General features: G+C 45.0%; 1 protein-coding gene and 1 long non-coding RNA gene across 8 annotated transcripts in view; one reads left to right on the top strand and one right to left on the bottom strand.

Moving 5' to 3' along the window:
- The window catches only part of LOC132246413 (uncharacterized), a 123,263-nt gene extending 120,209 nt beyond the window's left edge, over positions 1 to 3,054 (bottom strand). The window contains exon 1 of one of the 4 annotated variants that reach the window (XR_009457657.1): positions 2,908 to 3,054. This is a non-coding gene — a long non-coding RNA (uncharacterized LOC132246413). The remainder of the gene's footprint in view (positions 1 to 2,907) is intronic. The other 3 variants (XR_009457656.1, XR_009457655.1, XR_009457658.1) reach the window with 3 other exon arrangements.
- An 87-nt stretch (positions 3,055 to 3,141) lies between these two features.
- Positions 3,142 to 20,654, top strand: part of EFEMP1 (EGF containing fibulin extracellular matrix protein 1) — a 102,170-nt gene continuing 84,657 nt past the window's right edge. The window contains exons 1-4 of one of the 4 annotated variants that reach the window (XM_006270873.4): positions 3,142 to 3,237; positions 5,843 to 5,930; positions 8,948 to 8,996; positions 9,185 to 9,445. In XM_006270873.4, coding sequence (XP_006270935.2) covers positions 5,847 to 5,930; positions 8,948 to 8,996; positions 9,185 to 9,445 — 394 coding nt within the window. In that variant the 5' untranslated portion in view covers positions 3,142 to 3,237; positions 5,843 to 5,846. Of the gene's footprint in view, positions 3,238 to 4,664; positions 4,743 to 4,775; positions 4,898 to 5,842; positions 5,931 to 8,947; positions 8,997 to 9,184; positions 9,446 to 20,654 lie in introns of those variants that run through there. The other 3 variants (XM_006270872.4, XM_019500720.2, XM_019500721.2) reach the window with 3 other exon arrangements.

The raw sequence follows: 20,654 nt of genomic DNA, 5'->3' as shown, positions 1-20,654 counted from the left end.
ATAGTTTTCTCCAATTAAAAAGAAACTAGAAGTTTTCCTAATACATTAGGGGCCTAGGGCTAAACCATTCCATTTAAAATGGAAGCAAAAAAAACAAATATAACATCATTGAAATGAGTCGAAAACAATCTGCAGGGCTGTAAAATAGCAGCTTCATTCCCCAGGAGCAGCTAACAGACAGCAGACTTGCAGAAGAAAGGAGAGCTTGACTGGTAGAACATCAAGACCATTAGAAAGAAGAGAGGGCCATGAACACTTCAGGCACTTAAGAGGGGAAATGATAGCAGTCTCCGAATCCTTGAAGGGCAGCCATAAAGAAGAGGGAAAGCACCTTTTCTCTCACTGCAGAGAGGAGGACATGAACTAATGGCTTGAAGTGGCAGCAAAGGAAGTTTAGATTGGATATGTGGAAAAATTTCTTCACTGTTAGAATAGCAACACAGTGGAACAGACTGCCTAAAAAAGTTGTGGACTCTCCATCACTGGAGCTGTTCAAAAAGAGGTTGGACAGCCACTGGTCAGGGATGATCTAAATATAGCTAGACCTATGTTCTACCATAGGCATTTTCCATGCTTCTGGGCTTTGCTGGTTGTCCCTGTGTCCCTCCCCTTCTGCTATTTATGTCAGGGTGCTTTTAAGCCTTCCCAGAAGCATTGTGTGTTGGCTACAGCCAAGGCTGGGGCCTTTGATTGGGGTGTGCCAATGCTCCTGCTGAGAGCAAAGCCAGAGGTTCTGGGCTAGAGGGTCTTGCCCCTATGCTCAGAGTCAGACCATTCACCATATTTGCAATCAGGAAAGAATTTTCCCTTGTAGTCAGATTGGGACTGTGGGGGGGTTGCCTTCCTCTGTAGCAGGCGGTGTGGCCCTCTACCCTGGAATTACATTGAATCAACATTTTATATAATCAAGACATTGGCTGCCGCAGTTTTCCTGCTTTACCTGTGGCAAGTTTGCGTGTTACCTCTTGTTGTGTCAGGGTTGCGAGCATCTTGTGTAGAGTTTAGATTTTGGAGCATTCAGGATGATTTGGATAGGGATGACCCTACCTCAGGCAGGGGGGTTGCCATAGATCAGCATTTCTCAACCTGAGGGTCACAATCCAAAGTGGGTCGCAGGAAAATTTGAAAGGGTCACAAAGAAACTTTAAAAATGAATCAGTAAACTTTAAAAATGAATTCTCTTTTACAGGAAAAATGTGGAAAACTGCGGCTTTTCCCTTGCAGGCTGGCGGAGTCCCAGCCTGTGAGGGGCTGCTTGGGGACCCCCATGCCCCACACATACACCCTCTGCCCAAGGCCGGTCCAACCATTAGGCAAACTAGGTGATCGCCTAAGGTGCCAAAATTTGGGGGACGCCAAAATTATATGCAGAACAAAATAACAGGAACATCTTTCTAAATAACAGCCCTGGCCGTCTGATATAATTGTGTTAGGTATAATAACAGGTGTGAAACAATCAATAATCAAGATATATCTTATATCAATAATAAACAATCAAAACATAATAAACAATTATACAATAATAATACAATAATAAACCATCAATAAATAATAAACAATAAACAACAGTAATGAACAATAAAACAATAAATAATAAACAATCAATAATAACAATCAAGACCCTGCTCCTGCCTTTGTTTCCAAGTAATTTGCATCATCACAGATCCTCACAGAAGGTGAGAGGCTCCATACCAGCTATGAACTGACTGCCCAGAGGCGTTTTCTATCCTCTGTGAAATCCTATAAAATATGAACTTTCATTTCTACCCAGGAGAACTTTTATAATCTTTTCTCCAGTGCCTGATGAAGGGTATTTGTGCCCGAAAGCTTGCAATTAAAGACATTTTTTTTTTTTGCAATAATCTTGTTGGTCTAATAAAAGATATCATCTCTACTACGAGTCCTGATTGCCTCCAAACAATCAATAAGAAATTTTTGTTTTTATTGTTTTATTGTTCATTCTGAATACCAAATAAGTACATGTAAATGTTCATTCTAGACTTCTTATTTTCCTCTAAGAAAAGTGGAAGTGGTGGGGGTGTCAAGGTACACAGTTTGCCTAGGGTACCAATTACCCTTGGACCAGCCCTGCCCCTGCCCCGTACACCGGGGACAGAGCTGACCCAAGCAGGGTGTGGGGCTGGGGCAAATCAGCCCATGTGAGGCCCCGCCCCAATCCCGTGTGTCCCGGTTCCAAAAAAGGCTGCCATGGCCAGCAACAGCAGCAGCGGCGGCAGCGGCAGGGTGGGGAGACGGGTAGTGAGTGGCTGGATGTGGCCGCTCCACCTGGCTCCGCAGGGCCCCCCAAAGCGTGGGGCTCAGGGCGGTTGCCCTGATTCAGCCCCCCTCAAGGGACGGGAGCAACAGGTTGGATGTGAGGGGTACTGGGCCAAGACTCCTTATCAGGGCCGGCCCACCCTATCCTGCAGAACCTGTGGCTGTGGGGGCCTCGCAGCCAAGGGGCCCCCTGCAGCCCTGAACATTAGCAATCAGTGCTATGGCAAGGGGTGGGGTAGGCAGCTGCCACCACGCCAGGTTGCCGTTGGCTCCCTCCCCGCCACTGCTAATGCCACCATTTGGCCAATGCCACTTTGCATCAGGGGGCCCCAAAACTATATCTTGCAGGGGGGCCCAAAAAAAATGGACTGGACAAGCAGCTGGCTGGGGTCATTTGACTGCAGTGCTCTTTCCTGCCAGGGGCAGGGGGTCGGACTTGACCTACTGAGGTCCCTTCCGACCCTACATCTATGAATCTATGCTCCCCATCGCTGTTGACAAATGGGTCCTGGTGAAAAAAACAAAGGTTGAGACCCACTGGCCTAGATGACTTCTGTGACTAACACCTGCGCAAGGAGGAGTTTAGAAAGAAGCAGGTGGGTCACCACAAGCCACGAAGCCAAGCCCTACCTGGCTAGCCACGCTGCTCCCCTGCCAGGCAGGCACTTGCTTGGGAAGTCCGGAGCGGAGGCGCGGAGGGCGGCGCCCGCAGGGGCAGGAAGCGCTGCGGCCCCTCAGAGGGCGCTGCCCGGGCCGGGGAGGCCGCGTTACGGGAGGCGGCGGCGGGAGGGGTTACGCGCGCGCGGGTCGGCAGGGGGCGTGCGGCACATGCGGCGCGAGCCGGGAGCGCGTTATTTAGCCCTGGAGCGGTGTGTAGCCGGGCAGAGCCGAGCTGAGCTGAGCTGAGCAGAGCCAGCGCTGGCACCGGAGCGGGGCTGTGCTGTGCAGTGCTGCCCGCAGGTAAGCCGCTCCCTGCTCTGCCCTGCCCTGCCCGGGGGCTGCGGGGCGCTTCCCGCTCGCCTGCTGGGAGGATGCCCCGTGCCGGCGCTGCTAGGAGCAGGGGGCTGCGGGAGGGAGCCGGAGCGCGGTACTGAGCTCCGCTCCCGGCCCGGGAGAAAGGGAGTTTTCAAGCCAGCAGGGCCTGGGCTGAGATGCTGCCAAGTGTGTGCCCCAGCGCAAGGCTACCTGGCCGCCCGTCTGGGAGTGCCAGGCATGAGCCCTGCCCTGCGCTCGGGATGTGCCTGCTGGACCCTACCGGTCTGCCCTCCGCCCGCTGTTGCAAAAACTTCGGGGCCCTGCGTGCCGGGGGGGCTGAGCCCCCCCATAAGAGATGACTGATGTGTTGTGAGTTCAGCAACAACATTCTGGACACTCCTGTCTTGAACTAATGACAGCCCCCCTCGATTTGAAAAGCATAACCTAGAGGATCTCTACTAAGGCATTGTGATGGGTGGTCCAATTTTTTTTTTTTTCTTTGCAGAGACCCCCCCCCCCCCCCAAAAAAAAAAAAAAAAAAAGCAAAGTGTCATTTGAACCCTGCTTGCATGTAGCCCTCTCCCTGGCAGGGGAGATGCTCTGATCACCATGGCAGAGGTCAGATCAGTCCAGGTGGCTTTCTAGTCCCTGGAAAGGGAGATCCTCTTCTCCCTGATATGTGATGGCTTTGCCTAGTTGAGGGATGGCACCACAGACCCGCCCTGCTACAAGGGTCTACTCTAGTCTCCCAGTGGGAGGATCTTAGCTACACACTTTATTTTATGAAGATAGGGCATTTCTCCCTTTCTTGCCCCTTGAGCCTTCTGGCTAAGGGCAAGTGAGACTCAGGCATGTGAACCCCAACACCTCCAGACTCGGGGCTTGCACATAGGATGCCTGCCATGGATTTGTGAGGATCTGAAGCTGCAGGCTGAAGAGTGTGGGGGATAAGATGCTTGCTAGTGGTAACACCACACAGACCCGAGCCAGTGAGCTCTGCTCGGTAGATGGGATTTGGAACTGACTTGGTGAATCTGGCCTGAGACACGATATTAAAAGAACAAAAAAAATAGTTCAAGTAACTAGATGCTGATCACTACTTGTGCTCTGTTGTCTTGCACTAGTCTTTGTCTGTTTGCCTGTGCTTTTAGATTATTTGCTGTGTAGGGCAAGGATCACACACCTTCCTTTGCACAACACCTAACACCAGATTTGGTGCTATCAGAAACTATAGCAAAATGGCTTAAAAATAGCACTTCTCTATGTACAGTCATGTTAATGGTAGTCTGAATGTTTTTATAACTGCACCAGAGCAGGCTAGACAGTTGCCTGGCTGGTGGATTAGTCAGAGGTCCTGCCTTGAGCAGGGGGCTGGACTTCATGACTTTGTGAAGTCCCTTCCAGCCCTACTTATGATTCTAACACACCTTTAACTGTAGTAGCAGCAGCAGCACCACACAACGGACTGGTACCAAAATGCATGGGTGAAGGTAGGGGAATTCCTGGAAGGGAAGGCTCACATGCTTGTATGGTAAACGTGATTGGCAGGAGTTGTTCAGTGCCAAACCCAGGCAGTTTCAATTGCTGGATGCATAGGTTTTGCGGTTCTGTTGCACTCGGATAACCTGGAATCCAGATGATCACGGTGAGCTAGCAATGATGCCTATGTGCTCAATTTAGATGGTGAGACTAGAGATAAGGCAGCTGGCCAGATCTGGTGGAGTGCAGGTGCCAAAGGAGTTGTTTGCAGTCTTCTAGTACCAGGAGGTGAAAGGTTGCAATTGTTTTGATGGAATCAGAAACACAAAACTTCCTCTAATAATGTCCTGGTGCATTTTTGGGCTTAGGCAGGTCTAGCAAGATCTGATTTTTTTTTTTTTTTTTTTTTTTAATCGGACCTCTTGTGTTGTCACTATACTGAGGGGTCTCAAGCTCTACATCTTCAGGTTGCAACAAGCATAAATAAATGGTAAGAACCATGGGATGTAGGTGCCAGATCTAGGTTCTTTTTGCACTGTTGTGTGAGTACTGTGCTGGAAAACCCAGGAAGTGAGGCTACATTTGATCTATATTTAGATAATACAACTTGCAAGTTGTTTATAAGAACTAGCACAATCTAAGTAAATCCTGTTTCCATCTTTTTCCCCTTTTTCTTTCTCTTGTTAGAGATTTCTCTGTGTGTGTGCGCGCGTCTCGGTCACAAGCTTGTGGTTGAACACATAGTCACTGGAAAATTAACTTACAAACCAAAACAGACAATTACCAGGAAGTTTTATGTATAGGATACTTGAGTAACACTGTTTTGGAGAACAGAAGTCAAGTATTTTTCAGCATTAATTGTTGCATTATTTGTCAGTTTCGGCTGAGTTAAGGCGGGCTTGAAACATTGTTAAAACTTCAGCACTTACCTCACTAATATAAAAAGGACCCCAGTCCTGGCTTCCTCATTCTACCATTTTAGTCCTTCTATTGACTCAAGTGGAAGTCTTACCTTAACAAGGTGGGCAGAACCAAGCCCCATAGCTGGAAATTCTGAGTTTACAGCAAACAAATGCTAAAAAAAAAAAATCCTGTTTTTGTTTCTTTCAAGATTCATGATGTTGACAGTTACATTCTTGGCTGCTTTTGTTCTTACTACAGTAAGTTCACAGGAAACTGAGGAAACCATAACATACACGGTAAGGTTTAACAGAGTTTGAGATAATTATTACTTAGCAGAGATTCTTTCCTAAATGACCCTGCAGAGAAACTGTGGTCTCTACCAATATACACTGCTCAGTTAAAAGTCCTGTAACGTTATATGTTAATCTTAGACTAAACTGCTTCTATAGTGAAACCGTGTCTTAGGATTTTAAGCTTTGCAGGGTTCAGCAGTTAGTTTTTCATTTATTTTGAAAAATTGTTTTGTTTTGGGTTTGGTGTGTGTTTGTTTTTTAAGGTACTGAACTAAATTTATGAACTTAGTCTTTATAGCCAAATTTCACAAGGTTCTGAACACTCAAAAAGAAATTTTGTTCTGTTTTATGGGTGGGGGAAAAATAGAGGCTAAAAAGATAAGTGTAAAACAAAGTAGTATCATCCGTAATAGAAAATTTATTTTGACACATGCATTTCCTAATTCTAGGAAATAAGACCGTCAAAGCCTGAATAAAATTTACACACACACACACGTTTAGTAATTTTGTCTTTAAGTAAATATGTGAAACACCATGTAGTTATGTAGTTTAGGAATTGGGTCAATTGTTTTGCTCCATTTCCCTTGGGAGGTTTCAACATGTTTTGACAACATGTATGTACTCTGAAATGTTAGCCTTAAAATGTAATGAACTGTGTGAGCTTTTTCTAGTAGGTCTGGTTTTGGGGGGGGGGGGGTTGTTTTTTGTTTGTTTTTTTTTAAAGTCAGCGTTGATAATATTGTTAAGCAGTCATTTGTGAGCTCTCAACCAAATTCAAACAGATACTGGAAATATGTTTTGTTTCCCAAAACTTGATGTGATTTTTAGAATAGGGCAGGGTGGTAGGTTGCTTTTCCATCTATGGTTGCTCACTAGTCTATATAATAAAAGGCCTGGTGAAAGCTGGCATTGATATTAACGTGGATCAAAGAGGGGAAATCCCATGTTTTCATATTTGATCCCTATGAGAAGCAAAGGTCCTGCCCTGAAACTTGTTCGATATGGATGGACTCTTGTGCCTGTACAGAGCCCCATTGAAATCAGTAGAAATCCAAGTAAGCACAGAGCATGCAGCAAGTTGTAGGATCATGGCCAACAAGCCTGAGGTCATGCAGTTACAGCTTGCACAAGTAGTCTCATTTGAACTCAGTCAGATGGTTTGCCCGAGTAAGTATTCCAGGATCAATCTATGTGTTATTGAGGGTTTTAAGATGTATAAGAGTTAGAGTTCAAAAGGATGATTAGGCACCTGTGTCCCATGGATTTCAATAGTTTAAATGCATACAGTGAAATCCATGGGAGTTGAACGTAGGCCCAAATACCTAGTATGCAGATGTCTTGCATACACACACCACCCCCACCCCTTTCTTTTTGTATTTGCTAACAATTGTAGCATCCTCCTTGTAATCCTGCCTAATTTTGTTTTGACCTAATGTAAAATTCCAAAAAGTCCCTAAAAATGTTATACTCTTTTAATAGATTAATGTTTTTAAATTCAAATATACAATATATGATGAATCCTGGTTTCACTAAGATAATCAAAGACAAAATTCCCAATTACTTCAGTAGGAGCAGAATTGGCTCAGCAATGTGTAGTTGATACTACTTCTGTTGTGCATTAACAGGAATTGGGTGATTCAGTAAATACATGCATTTGCTGTTTTTCCTGTGGGCTTGGGTTTTCATAGCTACATTAACTTTGGTGTCAACTCGGCATGTAGTCATTCCTTTAGAGAGCTAGAATTATAATACAATTAGCTGTGCTTTTACCCCTTCGTAGCATTGGAGACTACTCTAGTTCAGTGCTGCATTTTTGGCAGATTACTAGTGTCACCTGTGACTAAACAATGTTTTAGCTTCTACTGACTCAATCTGCAATAGTAACAAGTTTCACAAAACAACTTCAAAATAGCACATTAAGTAACATGCACAACAATACTTGTCAAATACACCTCTGGAGTAGCTCTGCTAAAGTGGAGAAATTACACCAAGAATTAAATTTTATTCACCATTTTTTGGCTGCCTAATATACTCAACTTTCTTACTGTAATGTTATGGGAACAATATGCTAATCAGAACAGATGGGTGCATGCACATACTACACAGCTTAGTTGATCCATTGATTCAGACCATATTTAATTACATAATACTGTTCAGTCATGCAATTTCAGTTGATAATTGGCTATTACATTCTGGAAATGAATGCTTTTGAATAGACAGAAAATGTAGGTGCCTTTTTAATTTCTGGGGCTCATCACCTTAATCTTTCTCATGTTTGTAGAGCATGTTGATATGATTGATTACATGGACTGTAGTCTCATTGGCTTTGACAACCATATTCATAGTCCCAGCAATAACGGTATTAACACCCTCAATTTTACTGCAAGTCTTGCAATAGTTGGTGTTTTTCCTAAAATAATTATGTAACACTATCAGTATCCCTTTATCCTGAATGTAGTTTGTAGTCATCACGTTTGATGGAAAAGCTTGAGAAAATGGACCTTAGCTTAAAAGGAAAGGCAAATAAAGAACCCCCAAATGATATATTTTTTTTTATTCTTATTCTCTAGTCTTATTCATGACTTCTGAGTCGGCAGTATTGTAGTACTATTGAAGTCAAAACAAGTAACAGTTGGCAGGATCACCACTTCCAGCTGTAATGGGTTAAAGTAGTTTAGCACCATCTTCTCTCCCTGAGTTCTGGAGGCATCGAAAGTGCTCACTGCTCAGGACACACTGAGCACTTGAGAGCAAAATTTACAAAAGGATCATTCATTTCCCCCACAACTTGCATTTAATCTTGTTGCAATATTGCTGTGTAACAACTATTTTTGGTTTTGTCCTCAATATAGAAACAACATAAGCCTGACTTTTTTTTCTTTTTTATGATTTAAGCTTTTTTTTATTTGTGTTGCTGGACAATGTTTATAGCAGTAGCAAGTACATACTGATTGTTTGTTTTTTGTTTATTTTTGAAGTATTAATTCATTTTTTTTTTCCTGCATTTCCTTTTTCTGCAGCAATGTACAGATGGCTATGAATGGGATCCCTATAGGCAGCAGTGTAAAGGTACTGTAAGTCATTACAAAAGAAAGACTACTTAATGATATTTTTAGTAGTTTCTAGTGTATTATCTTCCAAATCTCTCAAATGATTTTGGACAGTAGAACCATGCTTGCATGCCTTGCTATGTTACTTGTATTTAAAATCTCAAAGATTCCATATTAAAGCATGACTTCTGTTGTTGCTAACCACAGATATTGATGAATGTGAAATTGTCCCAGATGCATGTAAAGGTGGGATGAAATGTGTTAACCACTATGGAGGATACCTCTGTCTACCTAGAACAGCCCAAATTATTGTAAATGAGCAAGATGCAGCAACTGCTGATTCTGCTGGTGGACGGAACAGCGTAATTCGACGTACCCCTGTGGATGTTCAGCAAGGACCTCCAAATCCAACTCATCAAATACAATGTGCAACTGGGTATGAGCAAAGCGAACATAATGTATGCCAAGGTAAGCAAGTTGCCTCATGTATACTTTGAGCACAAATATATTTTCTGTGATGGAAAAATCAATGGTACACCTAGAGAGAGCATAGGAGTTTCATCCGTCAGCAGCTGCATTGCTGCGTCACTGTATACTTATATAGTTTCTTAGAATGTCCTTCAGAATTTGTCATTCGTATTTTACCGTCATGGGACATGACAGTGTGTTTTCAGTTTTTCTGCAGACTTACCAACCTTGTGTGTTCCCGCTATGGAGGCTAATTAACAGAATAAATCCTTCTGTTTGCCCATCTTTATGTAATGCCTAGGAAAACAAACTTGTTTATGTCATGCGTTTTGGGTTACATTAAATGTGTTTAAAGATATACTGTCTTGAAGAGAGTCCAGAATTTAATATGTGAAAAGCAGCAAAGGATATCCCTTCAACTTCAGATTTGCTTAAAATTTCCCTAAATCTCTTCAATTTCAAAGAAGCCAACATACTCTGAGAATGGGTGGACCGGTCTCAACTGAGATGGGGGGGGGGGGGGGGGTGTCTAAAAAAAGATTATATTGGTAGTACAAGAACAGACTTTATGAAAGTAAGAGAGGGAAATGCATCAAGAGGTTGACTACCTAAATGGCAAACTCTTCAATGAGTTACAATTCAAGAATGAATCTTAAGAAAAATGGAAACTTTGTTTATATTACTAGGGAAAAGTATAAGAATACTTCATGGGCACACAGGGAAAAGACCAATGAATGGATTGAGATACTTCTAACGTACTTGTAGAACGGGTTTTTTGCTATTTTATGCCCTTTGGTAGCTGTAAGAGGAAGACCTAGGAAAGCATTGGATCCCTTACTGAAGGATAATCTAATAATGGATGATGCAAACAAAGGAGAGGTATTTAGTGTCTTTTTACTTCAGCCTTCCTGAATAAGGTCTCGTTATCAGATGACGAGCATAGTTTAGCAGTAACGCTACGGGTGGAGATAATCGACTTAGAGAAGCCATGGCAACGTAGTGTCACCAGGCACAAACCGTGATGTTGATACTACATTGCTGTAGCAATGAGCTACCTCACTATAGCATGTCACTATGGCAACGTAGTGTCTAAAAAAATAATGTGCACTGCTGGGACAGCATAGTAATAGCTGTTACTGCACCATTAGTTAATACTTCCTCAGTACTAAACAACAGCACAGTACCAACTATGCCATGGGGGGTGGAGGGACATATGTAGATGTGCCCAATAGGTTGGAAATTACTTGGACAATCTGGGCTCAATGAGATGAATTCTTTAGTCCTCTAGGATACACTTAAGTGATTGCAGAGCCATTCATTGGCTTTAGAACTTGTAGCAGTCAGATGAGGTTCCACATGATAGAGAAAGGCAAATAAAGTACCCATCTTTAAAAAAGGGAAGGAAGTGCATCCCAAGAATGATATCCCGGTCAGTCTGAAGCACCTGGAGCATCTTATATCAGATTCCCCATGCTAAAAAAATGGCTGCAGGGGTGCTTTAACTAAAGCTTCTTGAACGAGCTATAGTTAAAATGCATCTGTTGCCATTTTTCATCATTGAGACCATGCTAGAGTGCAATAATTACCATGCTCCAGCAGACTCAATCGAGTCTGCTCTGACATGTAATTGTAGCCTTACTGCATGTATATAGGCACCAATAGAAAGTTAGGGTTGGAAAGGACCTCAGGAGGTCATCTAGTCTAACCACCTGTTCAAAGCAGTACCAGCCCCAACTAGATCATCCCAGCTAATGCTCTGTCTACCTGTATCTTAAAATTACACCAGCTCCTTGGGTAGCCTGTCCCACTGCTTTACAACACTCCTTATGAGAGTTCTTCCTCGTATCTAGCCAGATGTCCCTTGCTGCACCTTGAAACCATTGCTCCTTGTCACATTATCTGCCATCACTGAGAACATTCTAGCTCCATCCTCTTTGCAACCACACTCAGGTAGTTGAAGGCTGTTATTAAATCCCACCTCAGTCATCTTTTCTCCAGACCAAATAAGCCCAATTCTATTGCCTCTCAGAAGTCACGTGCCCCAGCCTTCCAACCATTTTTGTTGCCTTCTGATGGACCAACTGGAGAGAGTCCAGACCTTTTGGGGGGGGCTGAAAACTGGACACTACTCCAAATGTTGCCTCGCTAGAGCTAAGTAGAGAGAAATAATCACTTCCCTCAAACTGCTGGCAATACTTCTGCTAATGCAAGCCCGTGTGCTGTTGGCTTTCTTCTCAACAGGGGCATACTGTTAGCTTATATTCAGCTTACTGTCTGCTGTAACCCCCAGGTCCTTTTCTGCAGAGCTGATACTTAACCAGTCAGCCCCCAGTCTGTACTATTGTGTGGGACTCTTCCATCCTAAGTGCAGGACTTTTTACTTGTCCTTGTTGAACTCAGTAAGATTCCTTTTGACCCAATCCCCCAATTTGTCCAGGTCTCTCTGAATCCTGACCCTACCCTCCACATATCTACTGCTCGCCCCCACCCCCCAGCTTGGTGTCATCTGCAAACTTGCTGATGGTGCAATCTATCCCATTTCCCAGATTGTTGATATTGAACACAACCAGTCCCTGGAGCTCTCCACTTTAATACTGGCTTCTGAATGGCATTGAGCCATTGATTACTAGCCTTTGAGCCTGACAATCCAGCCAGGTTCCACCTTTCTGTCCATTCATCCAACCTGTACTTCCTTAGCTTGCTTGCAAGAATGTTGTGGAATACAATATCAAAAATCAAAGTATGCCATGTCCATTGTTCTTCCTGCATCCGCAGAGCCAGTCATCCCATAATAGAAGGTAATCAAAACAGTCAGGCATTACTTGTGCTTGGTGAATCCATGCCAACTGTTCTTAATCACCTTCTCCTATAAGTACTTAAATGGATTTGATGAGGACCTACTTCATGATTTTCCAGAGACTGACTGGTCTGTAGTTCCCTGGATCCTCTTCCTGCCCTTTCTTAAAGATGGGGAATTTATATTTGCCCTCTTCCAATCATCCGGGACCTCTCCCAATCACCACAGGTTTTTCAAAGGTAATAGCCAACAGCTCTGCAATTGCATCAGCTAACTTCCTCAGCACCCTCAAGTGCACTTTCTGGTCTAATGGCATTGTACACATTCAGCTGTTCTAAATATTGCCGAACCTGTTCTTTTGCCACTGCTGGCTGCTCACCTCCTCCCCAAACTGCTTCCAGGTGCAGTAGTCTGGGAGCTGACCTTGCCTGTGAAGACTGAAGTGAAAAAGCATTAAGTACTTTAGTGTTTTCTGCATCCTCTGTTACTAGGTTGCCTCCCTCATTCAGTAAGGGACCCACACTTCTTTTTTTTTTCCTCTCATCCTGTTCTTGTTCCTGACATACTTTGTAGAAATTCTTGTTACTGTTCACATCCCTTGCTAACTACAACTCCAATTGCGCTTTGGCTTTCCTGACTTCATCCCTGCATGCCCCAGCAATATTCTTATATCCCTCCCTAGTTGTTTGGCCAAGTTTCCACTTGTAAGCTTCCTTTTTGTGTTTTAGCTAACTGAGTTCCCTGCTAAGCCAAACTGGTCTTCTGCCATACTTGCTAGTCTTCCTGCACATCAAGATGGCTCATTCCTGCACCCTCAGTAAGGTTTCTCTAAAGTACAACCAGCTCTCCTGGACTCCTGGGGGATCCTATCAGTTCCCTGAGTGAGGCAAATTCTTTGTTTTCTGAAGTCCAGGGTCCTTACTATGCTGCTCTTCTTCCTTCCTTTCCTCGGGATGCTGAACTCTATCAATCTCATGGTCACTGCTGCCCAAGCTGCCATTCACCACTACACACCCCACCAATTCTTCCCTGTTTATAAGCAGCAGGTCAAGAAGAGCATGACTGTTAGTTGGTCTCTCTAACACTTTTTCCAAAAGCTTCCTGGATTGCCTGTGCACTGCTGTATTTCCCTCTGGCAGAGGTCTGGGTGACTGAAGTCCCCCATGAAAACTAGGGCCCGTAATCCAGAAATTTCCATTAGTTGTTTGAAGGAAAGCTTCATCCTCCTGGTCTGGTGGTCTATAGCAGACACCCACCATGACATCACCCTTGTTGCTCTCCCCTCTGACCCTAGGCCTGCTGAAAATCTCAGGGTTATCTCCAGTTTTTGGTTTTTTTTTTTTATACTGAAGCTCTGAGCAAGCAAATGGCTCTTTTACCTAAAGAGCAACTCCATCTTCCTCTTTCTCCCCTGGCTGTCCTTCCTGAACAGTTTATACCCATCCACGACAGTACTCCAGTCATGTGAGCTATCCCAAGTCTGTTATTCCAATTGCATCACAACTCTGTTACTGTGTGAGGACTTCCAGTTCTTCCTGCTTTTTTCCCCTCGGGCTCCATGCATTCATGTACAGACACATGAGGTAACGAGCAGACTACCCTAGTTTCTCAGGAAGAATGAGAAGGACTCCCTTGTAGCCCCATCTTGCTTGTGCTTCCTCCAGGTCACCCACTTACCTCAGGGCTTTGCTCTTCATCCCCCCAGCAAACCTAGTTTTCAAGCCCTCCTCACCAGGTTAGCAAACCTGTCTGCAAAGATGCTCTTCCCTCTCTTTGTCAGGTGGATCCCACTGCTTTCCAGCAACCCTTCTTGGAGCAGTGTCCCATGATTTGAAGAAGCTAAACCCCTGCCGGTAACAACGTCTCTGCAACCATACATTGATTTGCAGGAAGTTTTACCCAGATCCTTCCCTTTGACTGGAGGATTGAGGAGAACATGACCTGTGCCCCTTTCCCCTTCACCCTTGTACCCAGAGCCCTGAAGTCACTTCTTTGATCTGGTCAGGGTCCCCCCCACCCCCTGGTAGTATCATTTGATGCCCACATGGATGAGCAGCTTGGGGTAGTAGTCAGAGGACCAGATGAGTCTCAGTAATCCTTCCATGACATCTCTGATTCATTCTCTGGGCAAGCAGTAGACCACCTGAGACAACAAGTCAGGCCAGCAGATAAATGCCTCCATCCCCTGCAGAAGGGAGTTGCCAGCCACCACCAGCCATCACTTCCTCTTGGTGGCAGTGGTCTCAATCCTTCCAAACTTGGGGAGGCCTGGCCTGACCCTCCTCTGCTGTGCTCCTTCTCCTTTGTTGCTAGGACTCCATATCTGTTCTCCAGCCAAACCACTGCAGGTAGGGATGAAGACTTCTGCTTGCTGCCAGAGGTCACAAGCTTTCACTTCCCTGGGACTCCATGTCCTCTTTCTTTTCAGCACTGCTTTGAGCAGTCCTTTTTTTGCAGTCCTAGAGGTCTCCTCCAGCACCAAGTCAATGAACTCCTCATGGCTGAGCATGTTTCCGAGCCTTGCCACCTCTTGCCTGCTTCCCTGAGGGACACCACCAGGAGGCACTACTCACATTGCAGGCACTCCCCCACCTGGCTGTCACTGGAAGGAACCTGCAAGCTGCTGTCTCTACAGCACCAAACCTGGACCTGGGTAGAAGCCTCTGTGGTGAATGGTCCTGCCTGGACAGACACCTCACAGGTTCAAGCAGAGGGAAAACCTGGCATTGCGACATCCTCCATCCATCTCTCTGAATCTCTTAAATCCACTATCTTCTTACTCCTGCTCTGCTCTCCAAGCAAACTTTCCCTATCAAATGCCCCTGTAAGCTGGCCTGTTCAGTCCCCCTTGGTCCTGAAAAGTTCCCTTTCCCCTGCTAACTTGGTTCCTCTCACCAAGCTTACAGTGAAGGAAGGTGAGAGAGAGAGAGTTTCTGAGCAAACTCCTTGGCGAACTCCTCACTTGCTCTGTCACTAATTAAAGAATGAACTTTAAGTATTGATATAATTGTTGAGTTTTAGCTACTTATGCTAAATATCTGGCTAGTTATTCCGAATTAAAGAAAGAACTTACCTTTTAAAAGCTCCCCTTCAAAGAAGAAGGCAGCAAACGGACCTGTGATCTGCCCTGTTTGCTGTCCCCATTTGCTTACTCCAGGGTCCAGGGAGTCTCCATCTTGTATTCTCCTGGGAGTACTAAACTAAACTAGTTCTACTCCCTTGTTAGAGCTTTTGTCAGATACAGGCAGCAAGACTGCCAGCTGTTTTGGAGCACACACCTAAACAACACACAGACAGCCCTGGCTCACTTGCCTTCTAGGAGCAGGCTCTGGTGCCTGGTACCTGGCTTCTCTTGCTCCCAGCAAACTGCTTGATTGGGCCCAGTGAAATCTGGCTTCAAAGTCAATATAATCTATATAAAATTAATACTAAAGTAGTCATAATCAGGGCAAGTACATCACAGCTGTAGTCCTTTTTCTTCTTAATATTGGTATTGTATATATGAATACTAATTATTACTGGTAAATAAATTCTCAGACACATTTAAGCATAGTTATTGTAATGGATGCTCTTTTTAATTAGTCCCAAGTCTGACTTTCAGCATGGAACTTTCATGTGATATTCAGTACATTACTTTTAATTCAAGAGTTCACACTTCTAGGTATTCCATTTTTTGAGTGCCTGTATGGAAATGCTTAATTTTATGTGGTGTTAATGCCTTCATGAGTTTTGGATGTGTGGGTTTTTTTGGTTGGTTGGTTTGGGTTTGTTTTTTTTTTGTTTGTTTGGTTGGTTTTTTGGGGGGGGGGGGTTGTTGGGGGTTTTTTTTGAATTTTCATAAGAGTTCAAAGAAGTGGTTAGCTGTGTTAGTCTGAAGGCAAAAGGTAGGGCAGGGTGGCACAGTAGAAACTAATTGAGAATCATAAATTTTTGTAAGCAACAGTCTGCTTCATCGGACACTAGGTATGGCCACGAAATTAATGGGGTGATAGAGTTAGCCAAAGTATTTTATACCAGCATTTTAAGTTAAAATTTGATTGTGATTTTAATACTTTTATTTAGCTTCCAGGAAACTTGCACAAAACTGATATAATATTAATTTTTTGTATTAATAATTTAAATAACTTGGTCAAATTTGTTTTGTAGAAGCCAAATATATGAACTGAGGGTGAGATCTTGGCCTCTTGGAGTGAGTTTTGTAATTGACTTGGGCCAAGATCTCGCCCTAAAAGCAAAAAGAAAGAGGCAATTACTAGTATTTTAAATCTGAAATGTGTTGAACTGAATGAGTCTCAGTTGCAAACTAACAGTAGTTAAGTTTGAAAGTTTACAAGAATTTTCAAAGCTTTAAAACTTGAATATTTTCATGCATTGCTGAAAAAATCTTGTAAAGATATACTTAAACCCACAGTGGGACCACTGGTGATCATTAAGTTGGTTTAAAAATGCTTATTTCATATGATAACTGCTTCAAATACCTAGGGAATATAACTTATACATACAGTCAAACTTAAGCTTCTTTTATTATTTAGTAAGTCAAACAGTCCACTTCCTCTTAATCATCTGCGGATGTATGACACTTTAATTCCAGTCCAGCAGCACTAAATAATACTTTATAACCAGTATAAAAGTATGAAGATCTATGTTTAACAAAAGAGAACTCTAAGGAGCTATTTCATTGACTTTATATTGGAGGGTGAAGGACCTTCTGTTTTTTAACAAAAATATCTATTCATTTTTTTTAAATGTTGCATTTTGATCATGCGATTAATTCAAAAATGTTCACTTTCGTCTATACACTAGTAATAACGTTTTGGTCCCACTTCAAACCCCTTAAATAGGGCTCAATCAAAATCAGGATTTCCTGGTTTTTGCAGAAGCCACAGATTTGGTAGGTCCCTTGTGAAAAATCAGTCCCCGCAAAAAAACAAAACAAAACAAAACACACACAGGGACTATAGAAAAAGTGGGAGAATGGCAGTGAGCCAGTGAAAGGCAGGGGGGAGGCACCTGCCAGCAGAAAAGGGTGGGAAGCCCTGGTATCCTAAAACATGGGAGTGGGGAAGGTGATCAGCAGGGATCCGTGTTTTCTGTTTCCTGCAGAAAAATGGAGTAAACCACAGACTTATACCTCTTACTAGAGGCAAATGCAGATTTCTCACTTTACCAGAGAAGCACCTGTATTTTTCAGTTTTGCAATAAGCTCCCTGCAGGCTGGCAGACTTCCAGCTGGGAAGGAGCAGGAGGAGGGCAGTCAGGCAGGGGGCACCATGTGCATGTACATGAACATGACCCCAGGAAGCCCAGGGAACAGCTCGCACAGGTAAGTGGGAGGGGGTGGGGGGAGCAAGGGGGAAGGAGAGGAGGATTGAGGCCCCTGGCGGGAGGGAGCAGGGTAGGGATGGGGCTGCTGCCCAGCCAGGCAGTGCTTGGGGCCTGGGGCTGTAATGTGTGGCTGCAGGGCCCCAGCAGGGAGCAGGATGCGGCCGTAAGTGGCTTGTCTGCAGGATGGGAAGGGCCAGCTCTCCACTGCCATGTGCACTCCAGAGGGGCAGGGGGGACCTGCACCCCACAGATTTTTGCATGGGGCAGACATGGGCTGCATGCTCAGGTTCCTATCCTGCTTCCCTCCCCTGGGGCCTCCACAGCCCAGTAGGCACAGCATGGAACAGCAGAGCTGCACAAGGATCTCCTTGCTGCTGCAAGCTCCGCACTGCCTTGGTGATTGGGCCCCCTGTGCGTGCCGCTGCTTCGAAGGGCACAACCCAACGCTGCTGCTCTCACTGCAGCCCCATGCATAGGAGGCACAGTGCCAGTGCAGTGCAGAGCTCGCAGTGGTAAGCATCTTTTCTGTGCAGCTCTACTGTCCCCTGCCACACCAGGCCTTGCCTGTTGAACAGCAGAGGCCCCGGGGCAGACGAGCATTGGGGGGAGCCTGAGCAGAGCAGACGCAGGCATACAGATCTGGGGGATGCAGGTCCCCTCTGCCTGCAGCAGGCGGCTGCAGACTTGGGTCCATAGCCCTGGCAGCTAGGGGCCTCCTCCAGCAGGGTTGGGGGAGTAGGGGCTATGGATGCGGGGACAAGGAGCAGCAACAAGGCTGATAGGGGGGAGGGGAGTGAGAGGCATGAACAGGGCCACGTGGCTGTGCATGGGGAGTGAGGGGCACCAGCAAGGCCAAAGGGGCTGAGGGGACCTTCAATATTAATCACAGATTTTAGGGGGTTTTTTTTAGAGAACTTACAATACTTTTTTTTGGTGGGGGGGTTATTTATTTTTTTTAATTTTATTTTTAAACAACTTGCAAATTCGGGGGGGGTTCTGTTTTGTTTTGTTTATCAGAGAAAACTAGGATCCCTGGTGATCAGGAAGGGGCAGGACTTACAGGACCACAGCTAGAAATTGACAGATGGCCATCTGTCAATCTCCAGGTGGGAGCAAGTGTAAGGGCCCTAGAAGAACCATCCCTCCCCAAAGATTGACATATGGCCACCCATCAATCTTTGGGGAGGAGTGGGAGTCCCCCCCCACCCCCCCCCAAAAGATTGACAGGTGGCTACCCATCAATCTCTGGGGAGAGGCAATCCTTCCTCCAATCCAGGGCCACTCAGGCAATTGGAGGCATGGGGGGGACAGCTGTTGCACTCCACTACAAAAATGGTGCCTGACCACAAAATCTGGAGGCAGCCTCAGTGTATTGGGTAGGTTCCTGCCCATAAAGGTAGCTAACAAGGGGGGTGAAGCATGCATAGTGGCCCCAGTTACTGTTTCTTTTGACATCAGTGAGAAACATCTCATTGACTTCCATGGAAGCTATTTACTCTGCACTTCCTCCAACAAAAGTGTAACTGATGCAACTTGCTAAACAGAGAAATATTACAAATAATTTGCTCTATTTGTGCCACTTCGGGCTTCTGGAAGAAAAAAAGTGATACGTTTATTCAGACAAATATGAATGACTCTTGTATTTGAGGTGTTTGCCACATACACTTTAACACACGGGACCATCTCTCATCCTGTACGTCCTATATCAGATGAATGGATAGTTGAAAATACAAGTGTGTATTTACAAGTGTAGAAGTTTTAGCCTTTTCCCTTATTTTATATTGCATAACAAAGATAAATCAATATGACTCTGAGTGGGCATACCACTCCCTGGCAGCTGAGCCTTTCCCACTTTGGCTTCTTGGGGTATCCTCCTCACTGCTTCACCTGCCACAGCTTGATGGACTTCAGACGTTACCTTAAGGGAGGCTACCCTCAAAGATCTTGAGTGAACCTAATGGATCAGCACTGGGCCTAGTTCAATCTGCTTAGCTGAACTCCTTGGTTTTCATCATGTGCATTGACCTTAAGTCTGCTACCTAATATTCTGGGCCTCACTGACTCTTGTGCTTCTTACTGGCACTGATCAGGACCCTACTCACCTTAATTGTGGCCTCCTGCCCCTAATTGTTCCTTAAAAACACTAATCGTGGCCTCTATCCTGCTACGGCCATGCCCATGCTTTTCAGGCCTTACTCTAGCTTTGTTCATCAGGTCCTCTGGCACATCAACTCACCCAGCCACTGGGTCCCTGACTATGGCAGCTAGCCCTGGCTAAGCTGACCAAATACCAGGCCAGGAAGGAGGCTCTGGCTGGAAGACCTGCAGTGACTGTGGGTCCATCTTCCAGTACTTCATCTGTTCATGTCTCCAGACAAAGCGTCACTGGGCCATATCCACTGAGTCCTTGGACTTGTTCAAGGATCCATGAACATGGGCTGGGGCGCTCTGCTCTGTGTTCCCCCTTGGAGCACTCACTGGCTAGCGTCCAGGACTAAGGACAACAAAAAGTCCTTTTTCAAGTACATCGGGAGCAAGAAGAGGGCACCAGGCAATATAGGGCCCCTGCAAGACACAAATGGTAATCTGGTGGCCACGTCAGACAAGAAAGCTGATATTTTTAAGTTTCTTTGCCTCTGTTTTCCTGAACAGGAACTGGGATATCCCACCTACCAGAGGTAGGGACAATCTTGGGGATAGCTGTATCAAGCCTTCAGTCAGTGCAGATGTAGTTGGGGATCTTCTGGAAGGGCTAGACATTTTTAAATCTGCAGGTCCAGATGCCCTCTACCCAAGGGTGTTGAGGGAGCTGACAGGGGTCATCGCGGAGCCTTTGGCCCGGCTGTATGAGCATTCATGGTCATCTGGCCAGGTGCCAGGAGACTGGAAACTGGCTAATGTGGTCCCTATTTTTAAAAAGGGGAGGAAGGAGGACCCAAGTAACTATAGACCTGTAAGCCTCACCTCAGTGCTTGGGAAGCTCTTGGAGAGGATCATCAAGGAGCATATCTGTAGGGGGCCTGCAAGGGAGATCATGCTCTAGTGAACCCATGCCGATTGCCCCTAAGGCAGGTCCTGCCAGACCAA

This window comes from Alligator mississippiensis, chromosome 1 (assembly GCF_030867095.1).
Source record: "Alligator mississippiensis isolate rAllMis1 chromosome 1, rAllMis1, whole genome shotgun sequence".
In the NCBI taxonomy this organism is placed as follows: Eukaryota; Metazoa; Chordata; order Crocodylia; family Alligatoridae; genus Alligator; species Alligator mississippiensis.
The sequence above is the reverse complement of the archived record's forward strand: the minus strand, read 5'-3'. Positions and strand labels throughout refer to the sequence as shown.